General features: G+C 50.8%; 3 protein-coding genes across 3 annotated transcripts; 1 reads left to right on the top strand and 2 right to left on the bottom strand.

The window, feature by feature from the left end:
• Positions 1-867: 867 nt before the first annotated feature.
• Positions 868-8019, top strand: CDC42SE1 (CDC42 small effector 1). The gene is made up of 5 exons (XM_008048500.2): positions 868-996; positions 2448-2760; positions 3634-3744; positions 5050-5138; positions 5725-8019. The coding sequence occupies exons 2-4, from the start codon at positions 2707-2709 to the stop codon at positions 5122-5124; spliced, it is 240 nt and encodes a 79-aa protein (XP_008046691.1). The 5' UTR covers positions 868-996; positions 2448-2706; the 3' UTR covers positions 5125-5138; positions 5725-8019.
• Positions 8020-10366: 2347 nt separating this feature from the next.
• Positions 10367-13322, bottom strand: CUNH1orf56 (chromosome unknown C1orf56 homolog). Its single transcript, XM_008048498.1, has 2 exons — positions 12333-13322; positions 10367-10489 (listed from the first exon to the last, which is right to left on the bottom strand). The coding sequence occupies exons 1-2, from the start codon at positions 13320-13322 to the stop codon at positions 10469-10471; spliced, it is 1011 nt and encodes a 336-aa protein (XP_008046689.1). The 3' UTR covers positions 10367-10468.
• Positions 13323-13595: 273 nt separating this feature from the next.
• On the bottom strand, positions 13596-25894 carry BNIPL (BCL2 interacting protein like). Its single transcript, XM_008048497.2, has 10 exons — positions 25669-25894; positions 24712-24807; positions 24450-24511; positions 24009-24233; positions 19565-19747; positions 18638-18740; positions 18352-18483; positions 15579-15665; positions 15294-15392; positions 13596-14210 (listed from the first exon to the last, which is right to left on the bottom strand). Exons 1-10 carry the CDS (start codon positions 25710-25712, stop codon positions 14174-14176), a joined length of 1068 nt encoding a protein of 355 aa, XP_008046688.1. The 5' UTR covers positions 25713-25894; the 3' UTR covers positions 13596-14173.
• Between the last annotated feature and the right edge of the window lie 155 nt (positions 25895-26049).

Genomic DNA, 26049 nt, shown 5'->3' with positions numbered 1-26049 from the left:
TCTCCACTGCCCCTTTCCCTCTCTCCTCCCCTTCTCTCCCTGCTCCCCCCCTCCCCCAGCACCATCCACCTCTGTCCACTTGGAGGGTGGGGGAATGTTGAGGGAGAGTCCATTCTCAATGCAGCCTGTCTGGTGGCATTGGGAGTTTCCTCTGATTCTTCATTGTTTTATCTGCCCCCTCCTTTCCACCTGCTGCTACCACCATGGGACAGACCCTGTGACCGACTGACCCCCACTGACCACAGCTCCCCTCTCTGGACAGCTGTGTTTTGACTTCCGCCTTGTCTGACTCCTCCCTTCCAGTGGTGGGAAGGGAAGTAAGGGAAAGCCCAGACTCCTGGGTTCTTCCCTCCCCTGGAAGCAGCGTTTCAGAGTTTGTGTGAGCTCATCTCAAGGCTATTAAAAAAAAAAACTCTTCGTTTTTAAACTGGTCCAGGGTGCCAGACCATTAGGGATCCAGGCCTGGAGGGAAGGGAAATTGCTGTTCATCTGAAGCGTGATATCCATGAAGCTGCCCTGCTTGGCCTCTTTGAGCTGCCTGTCCTATAGGACTGGGGAAATACAGTGCTAATAAGAAACCCAGATGTGCCCTCCCCTGGCTGGCAGTAGTGAGAGGGGAGGAATTTTTTCCTTGGACACTAGAACTACTGGAAAGTTCTTGTGTCAGGTTGGTTGATGAAGCTTGAGGGTGGGCGTGGTGAGGAGAAAACAGGTCACAGCAGGAGGGGAGGAGGGAGGGAAGCCTGGGCCCTCCAGGGTGTGAGGCAGGGCAGCATGGCATGACAGGACATGTGAAGAGGGTGGGGAGTCTGGAAAAGGTTCCTCATGGGACAGAGGATACCTGGCACGTGTTCCTGCAGCCTGTACGCAGATGTTCTATGCAGGACACATGTGGAAATAGTGCCATGTCATGTGTTCATAGGTGTACACACAAGAGTGCCGTGATACAGGACACAGATAAACAGTGTGTACGTGGCCTCCAGGAAGGATCTCAAGGTCAGATAATAAAGGAACTGCTCAATGGCTACTGGGAGGGGTTGGAGCTCACTTGAGGGAAATGAGGAGGAACAAGAGCAGCCAACTGAGAGGAAAGAAATTCTTCACTGCAGAAAGTCTTTCTTGAGGTACACCCTGCTGCCGTTAGTTTCTCAGGACCTACGAGGCCAAGGCCTCTCTCGTTCTTCAAGAAAATCTAGGTGTAGGGACACCAAAAGGGCTGGCAGAGGGGCGAGGACTTTAAAAATGTCCATCTGGCCAAGCGCAGTAGCTCACATCCATAATCCCAGCAGAGACGAGAGGATCTGTCTGAGCCCAGGAGTTGAGACCAGACTGGGCAACTTGGCAAGAGCCTATTTTTACAATAAATAAATGAGCCGGGCATGGTGGCTACTTGGAAGGCTGAAGTGGAAGGCTCGCCTGAGCCCAGCAGGTCAAGGCTGCAGTGGCCATGATTGTGCCACTGCACTCCAGCCTGGGCAACAGAGTGAGACTCCGACTCAAAAAAAAAAAAAAAAAACTGCCCATCTGGTACAGTGTTCACTCTTTGGGGAATGGGGACAGCAGGCATCCAGTCCTCACCACTGTGCAATATGCCCATGTAATAAACATGCACTTGGACCCCACGAATCTCAAATAAGGCATAAAAACACATCTAAAAAATCTAGATGTTCGGTGCAAGGTAAGGAAAAAGGGAGGGGCAGGGTGGTGGCCTTGTTTGTGAGAACAAAAAACCGATATTTCCTCTTTAGAGTCACTTAAGCGCTCCTCCCCTTCTGCCCAAGCCCAGGGAGAAGGGAGCTGACCTGGGGCAGCCCACACTTTGCTCATTTCTGCCACCATCCTTTGATCCTCTCCTGTTCCCTAGGTGCTTCTAGTCCCCTCCTCTCCCTTGCTGCCAGCAGCCACTACTCCTTAACCCCTTGGTGTCCTTTGGATTCTGTTCCTTTTTCTGAGAGTCCTACTGTGTGGTTCTTGTGTTTGCGTAAGATGCGCAGTGGTGTACAAGACCAGGATCTGGGGGTGGGAGTGGGAGGAGGGAATGGGAAGGCTCATCAGGAGGGTCTCAAGAATCAGCAAGCCGGGCTCAGTGGCTCAGCCTGTAATCCCATGCCTTGGGAGGCTGAGGTGAGTGGATTGCCTGAGCCTGTGGGTTCGAGACCCACCTGGGCAACTTGGCGAGACCTCATCTCTACAATAAATCAAAAATCAGCTGGGAATGGTAGCGCACGCTTGTAGTTGCAGCTACTTGGAAGGCTGAGGCGGAAGGATCGCCAGAGCCCAACAGGTCAAGGCCGCGGTGGCCGGGAGCGGCCACTGCACTCCAGTCTGGGCGACAGAGTGAGACTCCAACTCAAAAAAAAAAAAAAAAGAATCAACAAAGGAGCACCACGCTGTGCCTCCCTTTTTCTTTACTTCTCAACCTTTCTTTTTACTTTCCTCTAATCCAGGGTTCCAAGTCTGAGGAAGACATAACCTGGTCCTGCCTGCTCCCCTCTCTCTGGCCCTGTTATTCTCGGGGTCTGAGACGTTGACCTTCCCTGCTGGGCTAGGGGCTCTGAGGATTCCACTTTCTCTAGACGCATCCAGCTGTGTGAACCCAGGTGGTGGTACCCCTGGGGAGAGTGAGGAGTTCGGGTGGTCAAGGCATCAGAGCAAGAGCCCTCTGGGGCCTCAGGCACAGGAGTGAAGCTGGAACCATCAGGGAACATGAGTGAATTCTGGCACAAACTGGGCTGCTGTGTGGTAGAGAAACCCCAGCCGGTGAGTCTCCCCACCCCCACACGAAGAGAAATCAGTTACCATGTCTTGTAAAGTGGGTGCCCCATCCAGGATCTGCCATCTGAAGAGCACACTCCTTGCCTCCCTCTCTGTCAGGACAGTGTCTGTGGCCAGGCAGGTGTATACATGGAATAAAGGGGAGTGGGTGATGGCTGAAACGAACAGGCCCAGCTATCACCTCTTGTTCCTGCCCATTCTGAGCTGGGCCGGGGTTGTGGGTGGAGCTCACTACCTGGCAGCTTTCCCCATTGTCGCCTCATCAGGGATGACTTTGACACGTCCTTCCTTTGTCCAGTATTCAGTCAGCAAGCCACTGCCCTCACCATGCTGGGCCGTGTCTTCTTTGTGTATATATTGTTACAGCTTTGTCCTTCAGACCCCAGTGATTGCCTTGGTTTTTTTTTTTATTTTTATTTTTTTAATTTTTTGAATCAGAGTCTCACTCTGTCACTCAGGCTAGAGTGCAGTGGCATGCTCACAGCCAACACAGCCTCAACCTGTTGGACTCAGGCGAGCCTTCCAACTCAGCCTTCCAAGTAGCTGGGACTACAGGTGCATGCCACCACACCCAGTTAATTTTTTGATTTATTGTAGAGATGAGGTCTTGCCAAGTTGCCCAGACTGGTCTCGAACCCCTGGCCAGGCTCAGGTAATCCTCTTGCTTCAGCCTGCCGAAAGGCTGGGATTACAGGCATGAGCCACTATGCCGGTTGATTTCTCTGTTTTAATGCCATGTCCCCTCTTCCCACAAGGCCCTTAGCTCCCCCCTTTAGTGGTTTTCAGGACTCTTTTCCCTTCCTCTACTCTGACTGGAGGAAGGGGCCTCAGACATGACTCCCTATCTTCTCCAAACAGAAAAAGAAGAGAAGACGGATTGACCGGACCATGATTGGGGAACCAATGAATTTTGTCCACCTGACTCACATTGGCTCTGGGGAGATGGGAGCTGGAGATGGACTTGCCATGGTAACAAGGGCACGAGGGGGATGTTGATATGGGGGTGTGGTCTAGAACTGTTCCCCTTTTTTGAACGTTCAAGGGACATAGCAATACTTGATGGGGAAGCAAGAATCTGGGGTTCAAGTCCCAGTCACTGGTTGTGGAAACCTGAGGCCTGGCATTTCAGGTGCCTAGGCCTAGTTCTCTCATCTTTACAACTGAGAGATTGTTCTTCACTGAGATGGAAGATATATATATATATACCTTCATAGTCAGTGGAGGGCTTTTCCAAAACTAGAATCCTCGCTTCTACTTTAGAACTGCTATCTCAGCTGGGCTCAGTGACTCACGCCTATAATCCCAGCACTTTGGGAGGTGGAGGCAAGAGGATTGCCTGAGCCCAGGGTTTGAGAACAGCCTGGGCAACTTGGCAAGACCTCATCTCTACAATAAATAAAAAAATTAGCTGGGCGTGGTGGTACATGCCTGTGGTTCCAGCTACTTGGAAGGCTGAGGCGGAAGGATCACCTGAGCCCAACAGGTTGAGGCTGCAGTGGCTGTGCACTGCACTCCAGCCTGGGTGACAGAGTGAGATGCCGACTCAAAAAAAGAACTGCTATCTCAGTGCTACAGTAAGTCATTTGGGTTTGGAGTGTTCGGGCAGGAAGAATGCTGAGCACCCCTGTCCTAAATAACTTTTTAAGATGCATTTCTGCTGTCACAATAAGGGAAGTGGGTCTAGAGATTGTGAAGTTGTCTTTTCACCAACTATGAAACACACATATCGGCCGGGCTCGGTGGCTCAGCCTGTAATCCCAGCACTTTGGGAGGCCGAAGCTAGTGGATTGCCTGAGCCCGCGGGTTCGAGACCCGCCTGGGCAACTTGACGAGACCTCATCTCTACAATAAATAAAAAATTAGTTGGGTGTGGTAGCGCGCGCCTGTAGTTCCAGCTACTTGGAAGGCTGAGGCGGAAGGATCACCGGAGCCCAGCAGGTCGAGGCTGCGGTGGCCGGGAGCGGCCATTGCACTCCAGTCTGTGTGACAGAGTGAGACTCCAACAAAAAAAAAAAAAAAAAAAAAGGAAACACATATCTGGGATTGTCCTTTGTGAAGGTATCTTCTTGGTAAAAAAAACCCATTTTTCCTCATCCTTCCGAAGGCCAGTGTGAAAGGAGAGACTTCCTGGGAGGAATGGCAGCTCATTTCAGCCCTTTTTGGATTGATGTTATTATCAAGGAGACGGGTCAGCCTCTTCCCAGAGGGTACAAGGCAGACCTCTCACTGTGGAATGTGAAGACTTAGGAGGGTGTCTCGTGTGCTTTTTCACAGACAGGTGCAGTTCAGGAGCAGATGAGATCCAAGGGAAGCCGAGACAGGCCATGGAGCAATTCTAGGGGCTTGTAGCTTCTGTAGGAATGGTGAGTGACACCGTAACAAAACATCCTGGTACCCTGTTTCAGATATAATGCTGAGGCAAGAAGGGAAATGGGGGTGAGGGTAGAGAATTAGAATGAAAGATTCACCGGGCGCAGTGGCTAATGCCTGTAATCCCAGCACTTTGGGAGGCTGAGGTGAGAGGATTGCCTGAGCCCAGGAGTTCGAGACCAACCCGGGCAACTTGACGAGACCTCATCTCTATGATAAATCAAAAAATTAACGGTGTGGTGGCGCATGCTTGTAGTTCCAGCTACTCGATAGACTGAGGTGCAAGGATCGCCTGAGCCCACCAGCAGGTGTTGAGGCTGTGGTGGCCGTGAGCATGCCACTGCACTCCAGCCTGGGCGACAGAGTGAGACTTCAACTCAAAAAAAAAAAAAAAAGGAAGATTCAAGAATGTAGGATCTAGAAAGATAGCGAGAGGGTGCTGTATAGACAGAGATTAAGAGCACGCTGAAAATAGATAAAAGTCTGCACTAGGTGGTGTCTTCTCCTTAAAGCCTAGGTTTTCTTTGAGGCTAATCTTCCTTCTTTTCTTTTCTTTTGTTTTGTTTTGTTTTAATTCAGGTTCGCCATCTTGAAGCCCCTATTCTGTGTCCAGCCCAGAAGACACGCTGCCCCCACCAGATCCCTCCAGTGACCCTCTCTTCCCTATCTGCCTAACAGTGCCTCAGAAGGCTGGGGGCTGGACTCCCTCCATTCCCTCTGGCTATAGCCCCTCCTGGAGATGGGGTCAAGGCAGCCGGACTGACCACATGACTACTGGTTGGCCAGAGGGACACAGCTGAAGCCCTGGGCACCCTCAGATCTGAGATAGGAGTTCTTGGGGATGTGGAATAGGTTCCTTGCTCCTGAATGATGGTCTGGGTGCCACCTGTTTTTAAACTCTTAACCTGGAACTCCTTAATGGGGTAGGTGGATGAGGGTACCAAAGCCAAAACTGGCCTTGATGAGAAGCTTCCTACTTCCTTTCTCTCCTCCTGGGATGAACTCAAGCAGGGGTTGGGAGGGTGACTGCTGCCTGGTCTACCCTTTCTCTTTAGATTTCAGACCTTATGCTCACAGCCCCTCAATATCTCTCTGCCAACACCAGGGTCTTTCTCTAGTTAGACCTCTAATCCTATGTTTCTGTAGTGTCACTAGCTTCTCAGCAACTTTCCTTTTTAAAAAAATTAAAAACTCAAGTTCTCTTAATGACCCCCATCCTGGTACTCCCTCTACCCTTAATCCTGTCCCTGTTAGAAACTCTGTTTCCCATTGAATAAGCGTTAAGGTAAGACATAGCTCTTAACCTGATGGCATTCCATTCAAGTCTTGGGGGACTTGACCTGCCTGCCCTCTGCTAACCTCCCTGCTGGCCCGGGTGAGAGGAGGAAGAGGGGTCTGGAGAGGAACCCAGAATGCAGCAAAACTTGGAGTTCCATCTCATGGTGAACTTCTGACCATTGAGGATGGCTAGGTGGGGAGATAAATAGGTGAAAATCATCTGTGCTTTTAGAGGTCTTAAGGTCCTCACAGCTTCGGAACAGGGAGAGGTTCGAGAACTGGGTTTTACAACCTAGATACTTCAGACATTTGGGGTTGGATGACTCTTTGTAGTGGAGAGCTGTTTTGTGCGTAATAGGATGTTAGCAGCATCCTGGACTCACCCTAGTTATGACAACCAAAAATGTCTCCAGACATTGCCAGGTATCTCCTGGAGGCAAAATCACCCCATTTGAGAACCACAGCTCTAGAGTCAAGATATTTTTCTCTTAAATGATTTCTACCCCGCACTTTGCTCTCATCCTGTTTTTCATCTTAAGCCTGAGCCATGGGTGAACCGCTCGCAAATTAGACTCAGTAGGGCTGCATGCAATGTCCAGACAGTTCCTTACTCAGTGTGTTGCTCATGTGTGCGTGGGCTCATGTCTCTGCATGGACACAGACTGTGCTGCTCTGTGCTTGCCCTCTGGGGAGTGATTCCTGCCTCGCGGAGACATGAGCAGGGCATGGTCGGATTAGGGAAGGGGAGTGAGAAGCATTAGAGACACCCAGCTTCTCCTCCCCACATTATAAGCTCTGTTTCTGTGCCCTTGTCCTAGAACCAGACACAAATAAGACTCAGGGAGTTCTGTCTGAAGACCAGGCCCGCTGCCCGCCTGGCTGGAGAGTCTGCTTTAGATGGGAGCAGGATCTGATGCAGGAGCAGGGTCTTAGGCACTTTCCGTTTTCTCAGGTGTTTTTTGTTCAGGCCCTTCCAGGCTGACTAGGAAGGCAGAACAAGACAGACGGGCTCGCCTGCTCTGAGAGGAGGTCGGGACCTTGCATTAGCTCTGCCACAGGGACGCGTCCTGTTTAATGGTAGCAGGGATGGGGGGGGTGGAAACGGGTGGCCACTCTGCTGGTTCCACCATCTATCCAGCTTGCTCCTACCCACAGAGGTGACAGAGGTTCTCATTTATTCAAGTTTCAGTGTGTTTTTCCTGCAATTTTTCAGGGTCTAGGATTGGTCATTCCCATTTTACACTCAGTTTCAGTCAAGCTGGTTGCTCTGAAAGTTGCCCAACTTGTTGCCCTAAAGTAGCTCGAGGGCCCGAGTGTTACAGTAGAGATATAAAGGGTTTACAGGATAGCGCAGAGGTTGGGGACTCCTGGAATCTCTGGTCACCATGATCCTTCACCTCATTCTAGTATCTCTTCCCTTGGACACAATCTCGTCTCTCCTTTGGTGCTCTCTTGCCTTTAGCTACCTTCTGGAATGTGTATGCGACCATCACTTTAACAATAAGGTGATGGGAATGGGTTTGAGAGTCATAATTTATAATTAAAAGTGTCGGACTTTTAAATACGTTTTTCAAATAAAAGATTTTAAGTAAAGTAGTCGCAGAGTAATCATTACAGGTATATGTTGGATGAAAGGATAGTGTGACTGATGAAGATAATGCCTCGAAAGTGGCCGAGATGGGCCGGGCACGGTGGCTCACGCCTAATCCCAGCATTTTGGAAGGCAGAGGCAAGAGGATTGCTTGAGCCCAGGGGTTCAAGACCAGCCTGGGCAACTTGACAAGACCTTGTCTCTACAGTAACATTGAAGAATTGGCCAGGCGTGGTGGCACGCTTACAGTTACAGCTACTTGGAAGGCTGAGGCAGGAGGATTGCCTGAGCTTAGCAGTTCAAGGCTGCGGTAGCCATGAGTGTGCCACTGCACTCCAGCCTGGGTGACAGTGAGACTGACTCAAAAAAGAAAAAAAAAAGTGACTGAGATGGAATTTTGTACCAACATTGCTATTTCTCAGGAGAGAGGGCCAAGCATTGAGAAGACAAGAAGACCACCATCATCTTTGAAGGGCTCCACTCATTCTTCCTATTCCCTTGTCTTAGCATTTGAGACTTTTCAAGTTTTTAAAAGAAGTACCTGTGTAAAAACAATGTTGGAAGTAACACGGGAAAGAATACCAAACACCACATGTTCTCACTTATAAGTGGGAGCTAAACTAAGGTGTTGCAAAGGCATAGAGAATGGAGTAATGGACATTGGAGACCAAAGGGGAAGGTTGGGAGGTGGGTAGGGATGGGAAAAAAATCATCTATTGGGACCAGTTGTGCTGGCTCATGCCTGTAATCCCAGCACTTTGGGAGGCCGAGGTGGGAGGATCACTTGAGCCCAGGAGTTGAGATCAGTTTAGGAAACACTGTGAAACCTTGTCTACAAAAAAAAAATTAGCCAGGTGTGGTGGTGCAGCCTGTGGTTCCAGGTACTTGGGAGGCAGAAGGATTGCCTGAGCCCAGAAGGTGGAGGCTACAGTGAGCTGTGGTTGTGCCACTGCCCTCTAGCCTGAACGGCAAAGTGAGACTTTTGACTCAAAAAAAAAAAAAGAAAATCACCTATCGGGTACAATGCACACAGGTAAGGGTGGAAGGTACATTTAAAGCCTAGACATCTTCACCATTATATAATGCGTCCATGTAACCAAAAATCATTTGTACCCCCTAAAGTCACTGAAATAATTTGAAGGCCAGGCATGGTGGCTCAAGCCTGTAATCCCAGCACTTTGAGAGACCAAGGTAAGAGGATGCCCGGGGTCAGAGGTTCAAGACCAGCCTGGGAAACGGTGAGACCGCGTCTCTACAATAAATAAGCTGGGTGTGATTGTGCACACCCGTAGTTCCAGCTATTCAGAAGGCTGAAGTGGAAGGATCGCCTGAGCCCAGCAGGTCAAGGCTGCAGTTGCCATGGGCGTGCCACTGCACTCCAGCCTGGGGGACAGAGTGAGACTCCAACTCAAAAAAAAAAAAAAGAAAAATTTTAGGGGATCAAGTGTGGTGGCTCGCACCTGTAATCCCAGCCTTTTGGGAAGCTGAGGTAGGAGGACTGCTTGAGCCCAGGAGTTTGAGATAAACCTAGGCAACATAGTGAGACCTCATTTTCCAAAAATAAAAATTTGGGCTGGGCTCAGTGGCTCAGCCTATAACCCCACGCTTTGGGAGGCCGAGGTAAGTGGACTGCCTGAGCTCGCAGGTTCCAGACCCACCTGGGCAACTTGGTGAGACCTCATCTCTACAATAAATCAAAAAATTAGCTGGGCATGATGACACACGCCTGTAGTTCCAGCTACTTGGAAGGCTGAGGCGGAAGGATCGCCAGAGGCCAGCAGGTCAAGGCTGCGGTGGCTGGGAGCGTGCCACTGCACTCCAGCCTGGGTGACAGAGTGAGATTCCAACTCAAAAAATAATAATAAATAAATAAAATAAAAGTTTGTATAAAAGGTTGGATGTGGTGGCTCACACCTGTAATCCCAGCACTTTGGGAGGCAGAGGCGAGAGGATTGCTTGAGCCCAGGGGTTCAAGGCCTTGTCTCTACAGTACATCAAAAAATGAGCCAGGCTTGGTGGTGTGCCCCTGTAACTCCAACTACTTGGAAGACTGAAGCAGAAGGATTGCCTGAGCCCAGGAGGTCGAGGCCACAGTGGCCATGAGTGTGCCACTGCACTCCAGCCTGGGTGAGAGTGAGACTCCGGCTCAAAAAAAAAAAAAAAAAAAAAATAGTGTTGGAAATGAGGACAATGAGCAACATTAACATTTTATCCTGGGGACGGACAAGAGGAAGCTACCAGAGTCTGCTAGCTAAGAAGTTCAGTTCTAGGGGTGAAGAGATTTATGGTCTCTCCTCCCTCAGCTACTTTTGTAAAAAAAAAAAAAACACACACACAAGACCAAACAACATATTTTCCAGTTTTGTTTTTCCGTACTAAAAATATCTAGTGGGTGCTAGGAAAGAAAAGGAGAGACTGAGATGCTGACACCCCCTCTTGCGAATGAAGTGGCCATTACCTCTGGTTTCTGTCTATCTGGATAAGGAAAAAAAGAAAGAGGGTAAGTTACAACCACATCTATATTCATTTCCCTTTCTCACTTTATCTCTCACAAGCCCTTATCCCACCCCCCTCCCATTTTTGCTTTTTTTCTATTCATTAATGGTACTGGACACACAAAGAGAAAGACAAAAACAGAAACCAGCAACACAACCGAGTATACCCTTCCCCGCCTCCCCAAAGGTCCTGCCATCCCTGTCAGTTGAGACTACCTCATTGGGTCCACCAGAACCTTTGGCGAAGCTTGCTAACGCAAAGGACTGTGTGGCTGGGAAGGATCCCAGGACAGTTCTCCCAGATGGTGGTGCTTACGAGGATGGGCACTGGTGTCAAACCCAGTCTGTTTATTTATTTGAGTTGGAGGTCTCACTCTGTTGCCCAGACTGGAGTGCAGTGGCATGCTCATGGCTACTGCTGCCTCAGCCTGCCGGGCTCAGGCCATCCATCTCAGCCTTCCAAGTAGCCGGAACTACAGGTGCATGTCAAAACACCCGTCTAATTTTTAAATTTATTGTAGAGATGAGTCCTCACCAAGTTGCCCAGGATAGTCTCGAACCCCTGGGTTCAGGCAATCCTCTCGCCTTAGCCTCCCAAAGTGGTGGGATTACAGGTGTGAGACACCGTGCCCAGGTCAAACCCGGTTTAAATTTCACTTGTGGCTCTGTCTCTTCCTGGCTCTTCATCTGTAAAGTGGGGATAATAATACCTCATAGGGTTGTGAGGATTGGTTCAGGCATGAGCCAGATTGATCTGCTCATGGGGCACATAATAAGACCTCAAATATTGGCTGATGTTACTGTGAACCTGCATCAATGAGGTCAAAACTATTAATTGATCAGTATCCTCAGATTACTTATCTGTGCATCAACAAGTCTTTTTGGGCAACCCCTTTGGGTCCCCTCCACTGTGGGAGCTTTTCTGTCCTCTCAATAAAGCCTGCTTTCTCACTTAAAAAAAAAAAAAGACTTTTGAGTCAGGGTCTCATTCTGTTGATCAGGCTGGAGTGCAGTGGCACAATCACAGCTCACCATAGCCTCCAGTTCCTGGGCTCAAGTGATTCTCCTGCGTCAGCCTCCCGAGTAGCTGGGACTACAAGCATGAGCCACCACACCTGGTGGCTAATAATTTTTTTATTTTTTGTAGAGACAGTATCTCTCTACGTTACCCAGGCTGGTCTCAAACTTAAGCAATCCTCCCACCTCTGGGATTACCAAGTGCTGGGATAACAGGTGTGAGCCACCATATCTGGCCCAAGAAGTCTTTATGTATTTATAATCTTAACTATTTGATCAGGCCAGTCATGGTGGCTCATGCCTGTAATTTCAGCCCTTTGGGAGGCTGAGGCAGGAGGACCACTTAAGCCCATGACTTTGACACCAGCCTGGACAACATATCGAGATCCTGTCTTTATATATTCAAAAACAAGCAAAACTATTCAGTCAATAATCATCTAATGACCTTAAGATGTGTTGCCTGATAACCAGTAGTTGCTCAAGAAATAACAGGTGGGCTGGGTGTCGTGGCTTACGCCTGTAATCCCAGCACTTTGGGAGGTGGGGGTGAGTGGATTGCCTGAGCCATGGGTTTGAGACCAACCTGGGCAACATGGTAAGACCTCATCTCTAAGGAAAAGAAAAAAAGAAATAATAGGTGGAATCAACAGCTAACGATGTAACTAACCAACGCTTATTATGAATCAGTTACTAGGTAGGTCAGTAGTTCATGCCAGCACACTGGCTGGCTTAGCAACAGGATCTTTTGGATATCAGGACTTTTCAGATCCTTCAACAAAGACCCTGGCTCATCACCAAACACTTACTGGTTGCATCTCAGTGAACACTGAAGAGAGGCTATTCCAAATATCCTCCAGGCCAATCCGGACCTTTTGCCAAAAATCCAGGGCTGGGCTGGGGATTGGGGGCGGCAGACTGGGTCTGCGTCTGAGGTGGATGCTGGGGAAGGGGGTGGTGGTGGGACTGGTGGTGGCCGAGGTCTGAGAGGCGCAGTTGGTGTCAGGACAGAGGCCCGAGTCCAGGGGGCACTCTTCCCGAAGCCGGTCGCAGGGACACTGGTGGTAGGTGCAGGGCCGGTGCTCCCTGCGGAGCTGGCTCAGCGCGCCCACCCGAAGGCGCCCGGAGAGGCCCTGCAGCCGCCCAGACCGGCTCCGGCTCATGGTGCCCGACTTGCAGTGGCAGTGCCACGGGCCCCAGGGCAGCAGCACCAGCCGCAGATCCTCGGGAGGCGGCATGGCCGTGGGGGAGGAGGACGGCCCCGAGCTTGGCGCGGCCCCAGCCGTCGACCACTGGCTCAGGCTCGCCTCGGAGCCCGGCAGGTCCCGGGTGGACCTGGAGGTGGAGCGCAGCAGGTCAGAGGTCAGCCTGACTGCGGGCTCCTGGCTGTTGGCTGTGAACCTGGAGCCGAAACTGCCCGCCGCAGTGGGGGTCGCCACCCTGGCGTGACTCCTTCCGGCCTCAATCACAACGCCCTCTTCCAGAGACCCGTCCTCCTCGCTGCTCACAGACGCCCGGCCGGTGACCAAGGTGTAGGCCAGGAGCTCGGCGGCCGCGGGGCGGGCCAGGCGGTCGGCGTCGGCCATGGCGTCATTCTCGTCCTCCACGACGATCCTGGTCTCCCGGGGAAGACCGGTGCGGCCGCTGCGCCGGTAGCTGCCGGTCGTGGGGCCCCCGAAGCGGGAACTGAGCCGCTGCATCCCCGTGGGAGCCTGCGTCTGGCCTCGGGCCCCCGCCGCCGCCCGGGGCCCCAGACTCAGCAGCAGGGCCCAGAGCAGCGCGCCGGCGGCGGGGACCATGGGGCTGGGCGCTCGGGGCTGCGAGGGCGGCAGTGAGGGAGGCCCGGCCTCCTACCTTCACGCCCTCCCTTCCGCTCTGGCCCACCGGCTCGTTTGAACGGAGGCCGCGGGGCTGGGCGCGAGGCCCGCCGCGCGCGGACGCTCCCCGCCCCCACGCGCCGCTCCCGCCGCCCCAGGCCTGAGCCGAAGACCCGAGGAGCCTCTGCGAGAACCCGGGCCGGAACCGAAAGGCGGATGGTGATGTAAGGCGCCGGGGAGGCGGAATCGCAGAGCTTAAATCTCTCATTGCAGTTTATTAGCCGCTACAGATTGGAGTTTGCCAGAGGGCACAGGCACAGGCTCGCAAGCACGCCTTCCCAGGCTCGCAGGTGACACACTCCACCCGGAAGAGGGCACACCGCAGTTCTGCAGCATCCAGGGGGCTGCAGCGTCCCTGGTGCCCAGCAGGCAGGCTGGCTGTGGTCAGATGGGCCCGCCCCGCCCAAGGTGGGAAGGATCCCAGCCCCCCACTTCCAGAGGGGGAAGACCCCCAAGAGGCGGCGCTATTTGCCCAAGGTTCCACCCTTAAAGCGGGATTCACACCCAGAGCTCTGCGCTTCCCCTGCGGAATGCTACCACACAGCCTTTCACTCCCACCGCTGCAATGAAAGTCACCCAGCAGACCACGTTCCCAACCTCAAAGCCCTGCTGGAGGCAGGGTCATGGAAGGGATGGCATCCCACTGAGAAGTGGAGACCGGGGTCGAGGAGGTTGGGGGCAAGATGAGGTATAAAACAGTCAGAGGCCTGAGGAATGAGTTTGTAGGCAGGTCACTCTCTGCTGGGTTCTAAGGCCCTTTATCCAGTCCTGTGCTAGGTCCCTCCTGAGCCATGAAGATCCCGGTCCAGCCTAGGAGAGAGGTGGGGAGGAGAGAAGTGGTTCCCGGCAGGCCTTGGGTTTTCCTTACTACTTTGGGGAGAGAAGTCAGATGAACTGGAAGAGCTAGCAGATGGGGTACCTGAGTCATCAGTTAGCATCTCTACCCTGACACCCTCTCCCCACTGGATAGAATCTCCTATTCACTGCCGACATAGCTCTTCCTAGTTTCCAGGGCCGGTCTGAATCTCCTGTAACTCCTGTGCTGTGATTACTCCTTCATTCCTTGCTGCCTCCACACTTACATGTATAGTTTTTTTCATTTGTCCTTGTAGGATGCTGTAGTGTCCTTAACTTCTTCTCTGGGTGTGTGGAGTTTTCCCAGATACACTGAAGCATCTGAAAGCAGGGGAGGGCCTCTATCTTTTTAAATTTTTTTTTTTTAAGTCAGAGTCTCAACTCTGTCACCCAAGCTGGAAGGCAGTGGCACACTCAAGGTCACCACAGTCTCATCCTGGGCTCTGGAAATCCTTCCACCTCAGCCTTTCAAGTAGCTGGAGCTACAGGGGGACACCTCCATGCCTGGCTAATTTTTTTTTTTTTTTTGAGTTGTTACCCAGGCTGGAGGGCAGTGGTACGCTCATGGCCATCATAGTCTTAACCTGCTGGGTTCAGGTGATCTTTCCATCTCAGCCTTAAAAGTAGCTGGAACTACAGGCATGCGCCACCACACCCTGCTAATTTTTTGACTTGTTGTAGAGATGTCTCGCCAAGTTGCCCAGGCTGATCTCGAACCTATGGGCTCGGGCAATCTTCTCACCTTAGCCTCCCAAATTGCTGGGATTATAGGCATGAGCCACTGCACTCAGCCTTAATTTTTTTGATTTATTGTAAAGACAAGGTCTCGCCAAGTTGCCCAGGCTAGTCTTGAACCCCTGGACTCAGGCAACCCTCTCATCTCTGCCTCCCAAAGTGCTGGGATTACAGGCTTGAGCCACCATGCCTGGCTAGGACCTCTATCTTTGAGTTCCTTTGTCTATTCCCTGAGGCTTTAAGAAAGTGGGACTGGGTTTACACATTCCACCCCAAACCTTTAACCTTAAGCACAAGACTCACTGTCTGACAGCTTCAGGGATGTGGACCTGATCCAGGGAAATGAGCTGGGCCAGTTCCCCAAGGCTGTCCAGAAAACGGATCTTCCGTGTGAATTTGGAACTGAAAAGAGAGCATAAAGCAAGTGTGTTTTGTACAAGGAGGAGGGTTCCCAGAGACCCTTATGAAGGGAAGTGTAGCAAGTAGGAATGTTAAGACTAGAAAGAAGCAGGGTGGGGCAAGAGCTTAATCTTGATTTTGAAAATGAGGGGAAAGGGACTAGGGGGTCCTTGACCCCAGACCTAGTACCTGATGAAGGGCCGAAGCAGTGCCAGAAACGCCTTCACATACCACGTAGCGTGGACAACCACCAGGGCTCGCAGGTTTTTCCGGAGCCTGAAGAATATGAAATCATCTTATTTCCACCTTCATGCTTGAAGACCAGGTGGAGCTGTCTTCTTTACTGTAACTTCCTTTACTTCTCTGATTTCTAGATTTCTCTGGCAGTTGGGTCCAGTCTCCATTCTTTAGCCGTAATCTCAGCTCTGCCCATCTTATTTAGCCCCCACAGTCCGGTCCTCATTTTATTTTTATTTATTTATTTATTATTTTTTTATTTTTTGAGTTGGAGTCTCACTCTGTCACCCAGACTAGAGTGCGGTGGCCGATCCCGGCCACCGCAGCCTCGACCTGCTGGGCTCTGGTGATCCTTCCGCCTCAGCCTTCCAAGGAGCCGGAATTACAGGCGTGCGCTACCACACCCAGCTAATTTTTCTGATTTATTGTAGAGATGAGGTCTCGCCGCCCAGGCGGGTCTCGAACCCGCGGGCTCAGGCAATCCACTCACCTCAGCCTCCCAAAGGCGTGGGATTACAGGCTGAGCCACCAAGCCCGGCTCAGTCCTCATTTAAAAAAACTCGCCTTTCAGAAGCCCCCAGCCTGGTCTCTCCCCTCCTGCACCCTATCCTTGTGCAAGTTCCTCTTGCATACTTTTCCATCTCTCCATGGCCAGGACTATTTTATAAAAGTCCAGGTGGACACAAACCAGCATGGAAGAAAAAAGGAAAAGGGATGAGAAGAAAGAAAAGTGAGCAAAGAAAGATGGGGGGAGGGGAAGAAACCCAAAAGGAAAAAAGTCACATAGGTCAGGGATGCAGGCAGAGAAGATGACAGTGGAGATGGGGAAGGGAAAATAAATGGCTAGATGGGAGAAAAGGAAATATGCCTTCCATGAGCCAACCAATATGCCTCGTGATTTGCTTGATTTTCACAAATATCCAGTGGCAAAGGTATTATCACAGACATTTTACAGATAAAGAAGCTGAGGCCCAGAAAAGTTTAGGCAACTTGTCCCAAAGCATACACTAGTAAATGATAGCGGCAAGATTTGAAACTAGATTTTTCTAGCTGGTCACGGTGGCTCACGCTTGTCATTCCAGCACTTTGGGAGGAGGAGGCGAGATGATTGCCTGAGCCCAGGGGTTCGAGACCAGCCTGGGTAACAATAAATAAAAAAATTAGCCGGGCTTGGTGGCTCAGCCTGTAATCCCAGCGCTTTGGGAGGCTGAGGTGAGTGGATTGCCTGAGCCCCGGGGGTTCGAGACCTGCCTGGGCAACTTGGCGAGACCTCATCTCTACAATAAATCAAAAAATTAGCCGGGTGTGGTAGCGCACGCCTGTAGTTCAAGCTACTTGGAAGGCTGAGTGCACTCCAGTCTGAGTGACAGAGTGAGACTCCAACCCAAATAAATAAATAAATAAATAAGCCAGGCATGGTAGCACATGCCTATAGTTCTAGCTACTTGGAAAGCTGAGGCAGAAGGATCACCTGAGCCCAGCAGGTCGAGGCTGTAGTGACCATGAGCATGCCACTACACTCCAGCCTGGGTGACAGAGCAAGACTGACTCAAAAATAAATAAATATTTTTAAAAATGAAACTAGGGCAACCCTCTTGGGTTCCCTACCCCTGTGGGAGCTTTTCTGTCTTCTCAATAAATCCTGCTTTCTCATACACAAAAAAAGAAACTAGATTTCCCTGACTCCAAGAGAGGGCAGAGGCCGGGCTCAGTGGCTCAGCCTGCAATCCCAGCACTTTGGGAGGCTGAGGCGAGTGGATTGTTTGAGCCCACAGGTTCGAGACCAGCCTGGGCAACTTGGTGATACCTCATCTCTACAATAAATAAAAATTAGACAGGCTCGGTGGCTCAGCCTGTAATCCCATGCTTGGGAGACTGAGGTGAGTGGACCGCCTGAGCCCGTGAGTTCGAGACCCACCTGGGCAACTTGGCGAGACCTCATCTCTACAATAAACCAAAAATTAGCTGGGAGTGGTAGTGCACGCCTGTAGTTCCAGCTACTCGGAAGGCTGAAGCGGAAGGATCGCCGGAGCCCAGCAGGTCGAGGCTGCGGTGGCCGGGAGGGGCCACTGCACTTTAGTCTGGGCGACAGAGCGAGACTCCAATTCAAAAAAAAAAAAAAAAATTAGCCGGGTGTGGTAGTGCACCTGTAGTTCTGGCTACTTGGAAGGCTGAGATGGAAGGATCACCGGAGTCCAGCAGGTCGACGCTGGGGTGGCCATGAGCGTGCCATTGCACTCCAGCCTGGGCAACAAAGTGAGACTCCAACTACAAAAAAAAAAAAAATAGAAGCCGGGCTCGGTGGCTCAGCTTGTAATCCCGCACTTGGGAGACTGAGGTGAGTGGATTGCCTGAGCCTGCGGGTTCGAGACCCACCTGGGCAGGCGAGACCTCATCTCTACAATAAATCAAAAAATCAGCCTGGCGTGGTAGCGCACATCTGTAGTTCCGGCTACTTGGAAGGCTGAGGCGGAAGGATCGCTGGAGCCCAGCAGGTCGAGGCTGCGGTGGCCGGGAGCGGCCACGGCACTTCAGTCTGGGCGACAGAGTAAGACTCCAACTCAAAAAAAAAAAAAGAGAGAGAGAGGGCAGAAGACAGAAAACACTTGGAAAGTGCTGTAGAGTGACAAAGAAGAGAGCAAAGAGGAGGGGACTAAATGGATGAAGAAAGAATGGAGAGAAAAAAAGAAGAGATAGTTGCAGGCTTGTTGTCCCAAGTTCTCACCGCCGATCCAGAGTGCGGTAACACTGGCGTATCCAGCTCAGAGGCGGGACTTGGGCCCTGCTTGTGCCTCCACTCAAATGAACAAGCAGGTAGTTTTCAGCCACCAGCAGCTCCAGAGTTCCCACCATATACCTGAGGGGTGAAATTGCAAGGAAGGTGCGAGCTAGGGGCTGTAGGGAGTGAGGGGGACATTCCTGTAGTCTCTCCAGTCAGCTCCTTATCTTGGAAGTTTCTTTTTCATTTTTCCCTAACACCCTCCCTATAGCCTTTCAGGGCTCCACCTCACCTAAACAAGTGTTCCATGACGTAGGAGTAGTTGGGGATGCTGCTTCTAGGTAGGTAACAGGAAGCAAAGAGGATGACAGCATTGAGGCCATCACCATGGTAACCTGGGGAGGATAAGGGGAAAATTCACTCAGTCAACAAATATGTATTAATGGACAGTACACCTGTTTAAGTTGAGGGTCTCTGGAGTTATGGGAAGACTTTTGCCAGGTTTTGTTTTGTTTTTTGAGTTGTAGTTTCACTTTGTCACCCAAGCTGGAGTGCAGTGGAACGAATCATGGCTCACTGCAGCCGTGAACTCCAGGGCTCGAGGCGATCCTTTTGCCTCAGCCTCCCAAGTAGCTGGGACTACAGGTGTGTGCCACCACAACTTGCTAATTTTTTAATTTTTTGTAGAGATATCTATCGTTTTGCTATGTTGCCCAGGCTGGTCTCAAACTCCTAGGCTCAAGCGATTCCTCCACCTTGATCTTTCAAAGTGCTAGGATTATAGGCATGAGCTACTATGTCCGGCCTTTATAGGAAGGATTTATTTTATTTTATTTTTTTTAGTTGGAGTCTCACTCTGTTGCCCAGACTGGAGTGCAGTGGCACACTCCTGAACACCATAGCCTCGACCTGCTGGACTCCGGCGATCCTTTGGCCTCAGCCTTCCACGTAGCCAGAACTACAGGCGCGCACTACCACGCAGGCTAATTTTTGATTTATTGTAGAGATGAGGTCTCGCCAAGTTGCCCAGATGGGTCTCGAACCCGAAGGCTCAGGCAATCCACTCACCTCGGCCTCCCAAAGTATTGGGATTACAGGCTGAGGCACCAAGCCCAGCCTATAGGAAGGATTTTGAACCCAATCAATAGCTGAGTCCCTGGCTTAGTAATTTTATTTAAGAAGTCAAAGTTTTTACCCCTCCACTTATACTATCCATTACCTCCATGAGACAACACTTTCTTATAGGGCTCAATGACAGTCATGTCCACTCGCTGCTCCCACGGTCCTGTTCGGAACACCCGCCAACGATGTCCATCTTCTCCAGCCACATCCCACATACAGCCTCGGCCTAGCCTGTCAGCAGCCTCAGTGGCGCCCAGACCCTCTGCCCGGGGCAGCTCATCTGAAGAGAGGGATGGTGAAGGATCAACAAGACACATTTCCTGTCTTCAGTTTCTTGCAACTCCCCCAGAGTCCTAGGGTTTAGTACTCCAATCTCCCATTCCTCAATTTTTTCCTTGACCCTTCCTTAAGCCCTAGTCTGGCCAGCCAACCCGATCTCTTGTTGGTTTCTCCTGTGACTCATTGTCCTCACCTTTTCACTAGATAATGGCCTTGGGGTACCTTGTATTAAGTCCTTGCCAGTGTCAGTGTTTCTTAAGATTCTCTATTTTCTTTTCTCTTTTTTTGAGTTGGGGTCTCACTCTGTCACCCAGGCTGGAGTACAGTGGCACAATCACAGCTCAATGTAGCCTCAACCTCCTGGGCTCAGGAATTCTTCCATCTCGGCCTCCCAAGTAGCGTGTGCCTTCACACACGACTAATTTATTTTTTGTTTATTTTTTAGTTGGAGTCTCACTGTGGCCTAGGTTGGAGTGCAGTGGCATACTGCTCACAGCCACAGCAGCCTCGACCTGTTGGGCTCAGACGATCCTTCCGCCTCAGCCTTCCAAGTAGTTGGAACTACAGGTGCATACCACCACACCTGGCCAATTTATTATAGAGTCGAGGTCTCGCCAAGTTTCCCAGGCTGGTCTCGAGCCCTGGGCTCAGGCAATCCTCTCGCCTCCTCCTCCCAAAGTGCCACAGGTGTGAGCCACCATGTCTGGCTTATTTTTTATTTTTATAGAGATGAAGTCTCACTATGTTGTCTAGATTGGTCTTGAACTCCCGGGCTGAAGCAATCCTCCCACGTTGGCCTCCCAAAGTGCTGATATTGCAGGCATGAGTCACCATGCCCGGCTCTATTTCCTCCTTTACGTGACTTTCTCCAGGTAAGCTCACCTCTTCTCATGTCTTCAGTTACCACCAGTAGGGTGATGACTCCCGCATTTGTCTCTCTAACCAGACTTCCATTCGAACTCCAGATTCATATCCCTACATACCTAGAGTGAACATCTGTACTTTGTGTCTCCCTGTCACCAAGTCACCAGATCCTAAATGGAACTCAGTCATTGTCATCTGATTCTCCCTCATATTACCAATCTTGATGAATAACCCCAATCCGCCTAGCTGCCTGAGAGAAAACTGCTTGTCACCTGAAACTCTTTCTTGTCATCTCTCAAATCAGTTGGACCTGGGATCATCTCCTGTCTATCTCTGTTATATTCTTTTATTTTTTTTTGAGTCAGAGTCTCACTCTGTCACCCAGGTTGCAGTGCAGTGGTATGCTCATGGCCACCATAGCCTCAACCTGCTGGGCTCAGGTGATCCTTCTGCCTCGGCCTTCCAGATTCTGACTAATTTTTAAAATTTATTGTAGAGATGAAGTCTCCCCATGTTGCCCAGACTGGTCTCAAACCCATGGACTCAGGCAATCCTCTTGCCTCCTCCTCCCAAAGTGCTGGGAATACAGGCATGAACCACTGCGCCCGGTCTACTGACGGATTTTTAGGTTGTCTCCAGTCTTTTCAGAGTCATTAAATTTGATCAAGTTGCCAGGCTTGGTGGCTCAACCTGTAATCCCAGTGCTTTGGGAGGCTGAGGTGAGTGGATTGCCTGAGCCCGCGGGTTTGAGACCTGCCTGGACAACTTGGGGAGACCTCATCTCTACAGTAAATTAAAAAAATTAGCTGGGCATGGTAGTGCGTGCCTGTAGTTTCAGCTACTTGGAAGGCTGAGGCAGAAGGATCGCTGGAGCCCAGCAGGTCGAGGCTGCAGTGGCCGGGAGCATGCCACTGTACTCCATTCAGGACGACAGAGTAAGACTCCAACTCAAAAAAAAAAATGTGATCAAGTTATTCCCTTGATTAAAATCTCCCATGACTCCCCACTGCCTGCTGGAGAAAACGTAAACTCCCCAGGACAGCAAGGGCCTCCAGGATTTGACCTTTGCCTACTTGACCGGCATTAATTTTTTGTTTTGTTTTGTTTTAGAGTCTCACTCTGTTGCCTAGGCTGCAGTGGCACACTCTCAGTCACTGCAGCCTCGACCTCCTGGGGTCAGGCAATCCTTCCGCCTCAGTCTTCCAAGTAGTCACCATACCCGGCTAATTTTTTGACTTATTGTGGAGACAAGGTCCACAAAGTGCTGGGATTACAGGTATGAGCCACTGTGGCCAGCTACCCAGCACTATCTTTTGTCATTCTCTCTTCACCTCCCAGTCCTTCATACTTAAAGAGTCATGCTTCATACTTTGAAGTCCCCAGACTACCATGCTACTGCTTAAGTTGCTTCTTCCATCTGGAATGCCCCGTCTCCAACCCCCTGATACTCATCAGCTTCAGTTTTCGACAGTCAGCTCAGAATTACCTCCTCTGTGAAGTCTTTCCTAACCTCTCTCCAGCAGAACTGACCATTTCCTTCTTCCTGTATACACTGTACCCTATACACATGTAGATCAGAACTGTTCATGGCAACCATCTGTATATATAAACAGGGAATTCCAGGGGAGGTAGGGGTTGGGATTGGCAGTAGTGGGAAACTGCCAGGGAAGTGGGGGAGGCTCACCTCATCAACAAGGGTAACTGCATAATGAACATTTGTATACTTAACCCTGAATTGTACCCCATATCTTTAAAAAAAACAACAACAGGGAATTCCTTGAAGGTAGGGCCTTTCTTTCATCTTTATAACCCCAGTTGTAGTTCAATGACAGCTTCTAACAGACGGCAGTAAAGTTTTCCTTAATAAACAGAGGACCCAGCCGGGTTCGGTGGCTCAGCCTATAATCCCGCGCCTTTGGGAGGCTGAGGTGAGTGGATTGCCTGAGCCCGCGGGTTTGAGACCTGCCTGGACAACTTGGGGAGACCTCATCTCTACAGTAAATTAAAAAAATTAGCTGGGCATGGTAGTGCGTGCCTGTAGTTTCAGCTACTTGGAAGGCTGAGGCGGAAGGATCACCGGAGCCCAGCAGGTCGAGGCTGTGGTGACCGGGAGTGGCCACTGCACTACAGGCTGGGCAAAAGAGTGAGACTCCAACTCAAAAAAGAAAAATAAACAAAAAAAATAAAAAAATAAACAGAGGACCCAGCCAGGCACAGTGGCTCATGCCTATAATCCCAGTGCTCTCAGAGGTGAAGCTGAGAGGATTGCCTGAACCCAGGGGTCTGAGACCAGCCTGGGCATCATGGCAAGACCTCATCTCTATAATAAATCAAAAAATCAGCCGGGCATGGTGGTACATGCCTGTACTTCCAGATACTTGCAAGGCTAGGGTGGAAGGATTGCCTGAGACCAGCATGTTAAAGTTGCAGTGAGGCCGGGCTCGGTGGCTCAGCCTGTAATCCCAGCACTTTGGGAGGCCAAGGTGAGTGGATTGCCTCAGCCCATGGGTTCGAGACCTGCCTGGGCAGCGAGACCTCATCTCTACAATAAATCAAAAAATCAGCCAGGCGTGGTAGTGCACACCTGTAGTTCCAGCTACTTGGAAGGCTGAGGCGGAAGGATCGCCGGAGCCCAGCAGGTCGAAGCTGCGGTGACTGGGAGCGGCCACTGCACTCCAGTCTCAGCGACAGAGTGAGACTTCAACTCAAAAAAAAAAAAAAAAAGTCACAGTGGCCATGAGTGTGCCACAGCACTCCAGCCTAGAAGACAGAGTGAGAAGTCTGACTCAAAAAAAAAAGTCCAAAGCCGGGCTCGGTGGCTCAGCCTGTAATCCCGTACCTTTGGGAGACTGAGGTGAGTGGATTGCTTGAGCCGGCGGGTTCGAGACCCGCTTGGGCAGCGAGACCTCGTCTCTACAATAAATCAAAAAATCAGCCGGGCGTGGTAGCGCACGCCTGTAATTCCGGCTACTCGGAAGGCTGTGGAGGAAGGATCGCCGGAGCCCAGCAGGTCGAGGCTCCAGTCTGGGCGACAGAGTGAAACTCCAACTCAAAAAAAAAAAAAAGTCCAGGTGCAGTGGCTTACTTTGGGAGATAGATGAGAGGATTTCCTGAGCTCAGGTGTTCAAGACGAGCCTGAGCAACATGATTAGACCTCATCTCTACAATAAATCAGAATAAAAAATAAAATAAAACAATTTAAAAAAGAGAACCCTCCCCCTTCTGCACGACTACTCTCACATGGGCCTGCTTTTTCCTTCCTAGGAGATCAGTGTGGCTGGCCTCATCTGTTGGCCCCCACCCTATTAGTGCCAACTTCCGTCCTATTAAATCCATCCTGAGGTTCTTTCAACACTAGCCTCTCCTACCAGCTCTGGATCCTCAGGTGTGTTTCCCACCTTCCCATTCAAATTCATGTCCACTGTCCAGCTGCTCCGAGTCTGATGGCGTCTCCAACTCGTCTACCTCCAGGTCAGAACTGCCATCAGGAGAGGAAGGTGCAGAGTGGGTGGGAGAAGCTCCGTGATCCCCAGGCCCCTCTGTCAGTCTCAGCCGCAACTCGGGGGCAGAAAGACGCTTCCGCATGGGGCGCTGACTGCACAGGGCTGAAGTGCCAGGCGCACCTGGGGTAGGAGAGGCGGGGAAGAGAACCAAGGGGGAAGCGTGTTGGGAAGGATTTTAGAATTCCTATATGTGGAAGTGGTAACAGGGGGTGAACTCCGCAGAAGGACTGACACAAGGACACTGAGGAAAGGGGGAATCGAAACTGCAAAGCGATGAGGAGACAAAGCCCCTCACTGGACTAGAATGAGGACTTTGGAGCCTGGTTGCTACTTTACTTGTGGCTGCCTGTGAATCTCCCTCGGGGCCTTCAGAAGGTCCAGCCTCCTCTGGAAGCAATCTAGAGGAGAGCAGATTGAAAGTCACAGAGGTCTACGCTAAACGCATCAAGCCAGGCATCCCGGATAGTTTCTCTCTCCGCCCATGATTCCATCACCTCTGCTTGCGTTTTCCCACCTCTTTCCTCCAATCCTGGTTCGCCATCCCTGCCCTCCGTGTGACCATCCCTCCCTTCTCCCAGCTGCCCTCGCGCCCTCTCACATGGGGAATTCTTCATCCTGCCACTCCTCCTTCAGCTCCAGTTCCCCAAGTCTCAGGGCTGCTCCTAGTTCTGTTGCTTCTGCATTCTCCCTGACCCTAAGACAGACCCCAGAAGACAAGATAAGGGGACCGAAGTTTAGGTAGGAGGCTTTGGAATGAAGAACAGTGACTCCGGCATAGAGCAGAGGTAAAGATCTTTGGCCTCCTCCGCAAATGTTTTTCCCATTTGCTCGCAGCAGGTGACCTACTGCTGGGTTTGCAAGCAGAGAGATGGAATGTAAAGCAAATCAGATTTACCTTTACAGCAGTTGCTCCACCTACAAAGTAGGGGTGAGCAATGACCCACGTTCCAATTGGCTGGAATCGAGACAGACACACCCAACTATCGCTGGGCAGAGTATGGGAAGATGGCACCCTGTCAGGTCTGCCTTTCCTCCACCAGGCCAGGGAGTGGCTAGGGGAAAATATAGCAGGGTGGAGGTGGAGAAGAAGGCAAGGAGAAAGAGATTTGCTGCGAAGGAGAATCTGGACCTCAACTCCATTCTGGGTCAGCTTTCCTGATTGCCATTCTGGAAGGTGAGGGTTAGGACATAAAGAACACAGACGGGCAGAGGCAGCAGACACTCTTGCTGTTGTTCTGCTCATTGTACCTTTCACGATGTATCTTTCTTTTAATAAACCTACCCTTCCTAATTAAAAAACAAGAACAAAAACAAAAAAGAATATGGGCAGATTTATTAGATACAAAATATAGAAACTTCCTTGATTTTTCAACCAAATAGGGAATCCATTTCCCAGCTTCATCCCATCCTGACATTTCCTGCCTCAAGCCATCTCTATGCCTTCTCTGCAAATCACTTATTTCATAGTCTCTTCTCCTTAAGGAATCCTTGAGATTTGAGACCTCAAGACTATTCACTCCCTGCCTCCCATCAAGTGAGCCAAGATCTTACTTACCCAAGATCTAATGTCTTTTTTTCTGCCTCTTGGGTAGTTCCCATCTTCCCAAGTCTTCCCGTCTCCTGTCTCCTTCTTCAAACACTTGGAGTTGCTGGGAAGCTGGCTGTCCCAGCCCCCGTCTTTACCTTTTTCCTGTCTCAGCTGGTGTTGCTCTCGCCTCCAAGAGAAGAGGTGCGGTAGGGCGAGGGCAGGAACCACATCTTCAAACAGGTTTTGCCACCTCCTCTCCCAAGAAGCAAGCTTGCCCAAAAGAAAAACTCTGCCTCCCGTAAGAGGGCGGGCTTCAGGGAGGAGGGTGCATTTCCTAGGGTGGCTGGTCTTGAGTGAGTCTAGGAAGGCGATTTGTTCTTTCCAGACTCCTTATAACCTTCTCAAAAA

This window comes from Carlito syrichta, unplaced genomic scaffold, assembly GCF_000164805.1.
Source record: "Carlito syrichta isolate Samal-C Ts95f unplaced genomic scaffold, Tarsius_syrichta-2.0.1 Scaffold123693, whole genome shotgun sequence".
Classification (NCBI taxonomy): domain Eukaryota; kingdom Metazoa; phylum Chordata; class Mammalia; order Primates; family Tarsiidae; genus Carlito; species Carlito syrichta.
This window is presented reverse-complemented; position numbering and strand designations above follow the sequence as displayed.

What these genes read in the sequence shown, in the direction of transcription:
- BNIPL (XM_008048497.2), bottom strand. Translation starts at nt 25,712, where the DNA reads ATGGGAACTACCCAAGAGGCAGAAAAAAAGACATTAGATCTTGG. An exon ending in CAGGATGAAGAATTCCCCAT is followed by an intron (nt 24,512 to 24,711) that starts GTGAGAGGGCGC and finishes GCTCTCCTCTAG; the next exon opens with ATTGCTTCCAGAGGAGGCTG. An exon ending in GTCATGGAACACTTGTTTAG is followed by an intron (nt 18,484 to 18,637) that starts GTGAGGTGGAGC and finishes TTCACCCCTCAG; the next exon opens with GTATATGGTGGGAACTCTGG.
- CUNH1orf56 (XM_008048498.1), bottom strand. Translation starts at nt 13,322, where the DNA reads ATGGTCCCCGCCGCCGGCGCGCTGCTCTGGGCCCTGCTGCTGAGTCTG. An exon ending in TGTTCACTGAGATGCAACCA is followed by an intron (nt 10,490 to 12,332) that starts GTAAGTGTTTGG and finishes TTCCTTATCCAG; the next exon opens with ATAGACAGAAACCAGAGGTA.
- CDC42SE1 (XM_008048500.2), top strand. Translation starts at nt 2,707, where the DNA reads ATGAGTGAATTCTGGCACAAACTGGGCTGCTGTGTGGTAGAGAAACCC. An exon ending in TGGTAGAGAAACCCCAGCCG is followed by an intron (nt 2,761 to 3,633) that starts GTGAGTCTCCCC and finishes TTCTCCAAACAG; the next exon opens with AAAAAGAAGAGAAGACGGAT. An exon ending in CTGGAGATGGACTTGCCATG is followed by an intron (nt 3,745 to 5,049) that starts GTAACAAGGGCA and finishes GCTTTTTCACAG; the next exon opens with ACAGGTGCAGTTCAGGAGCA.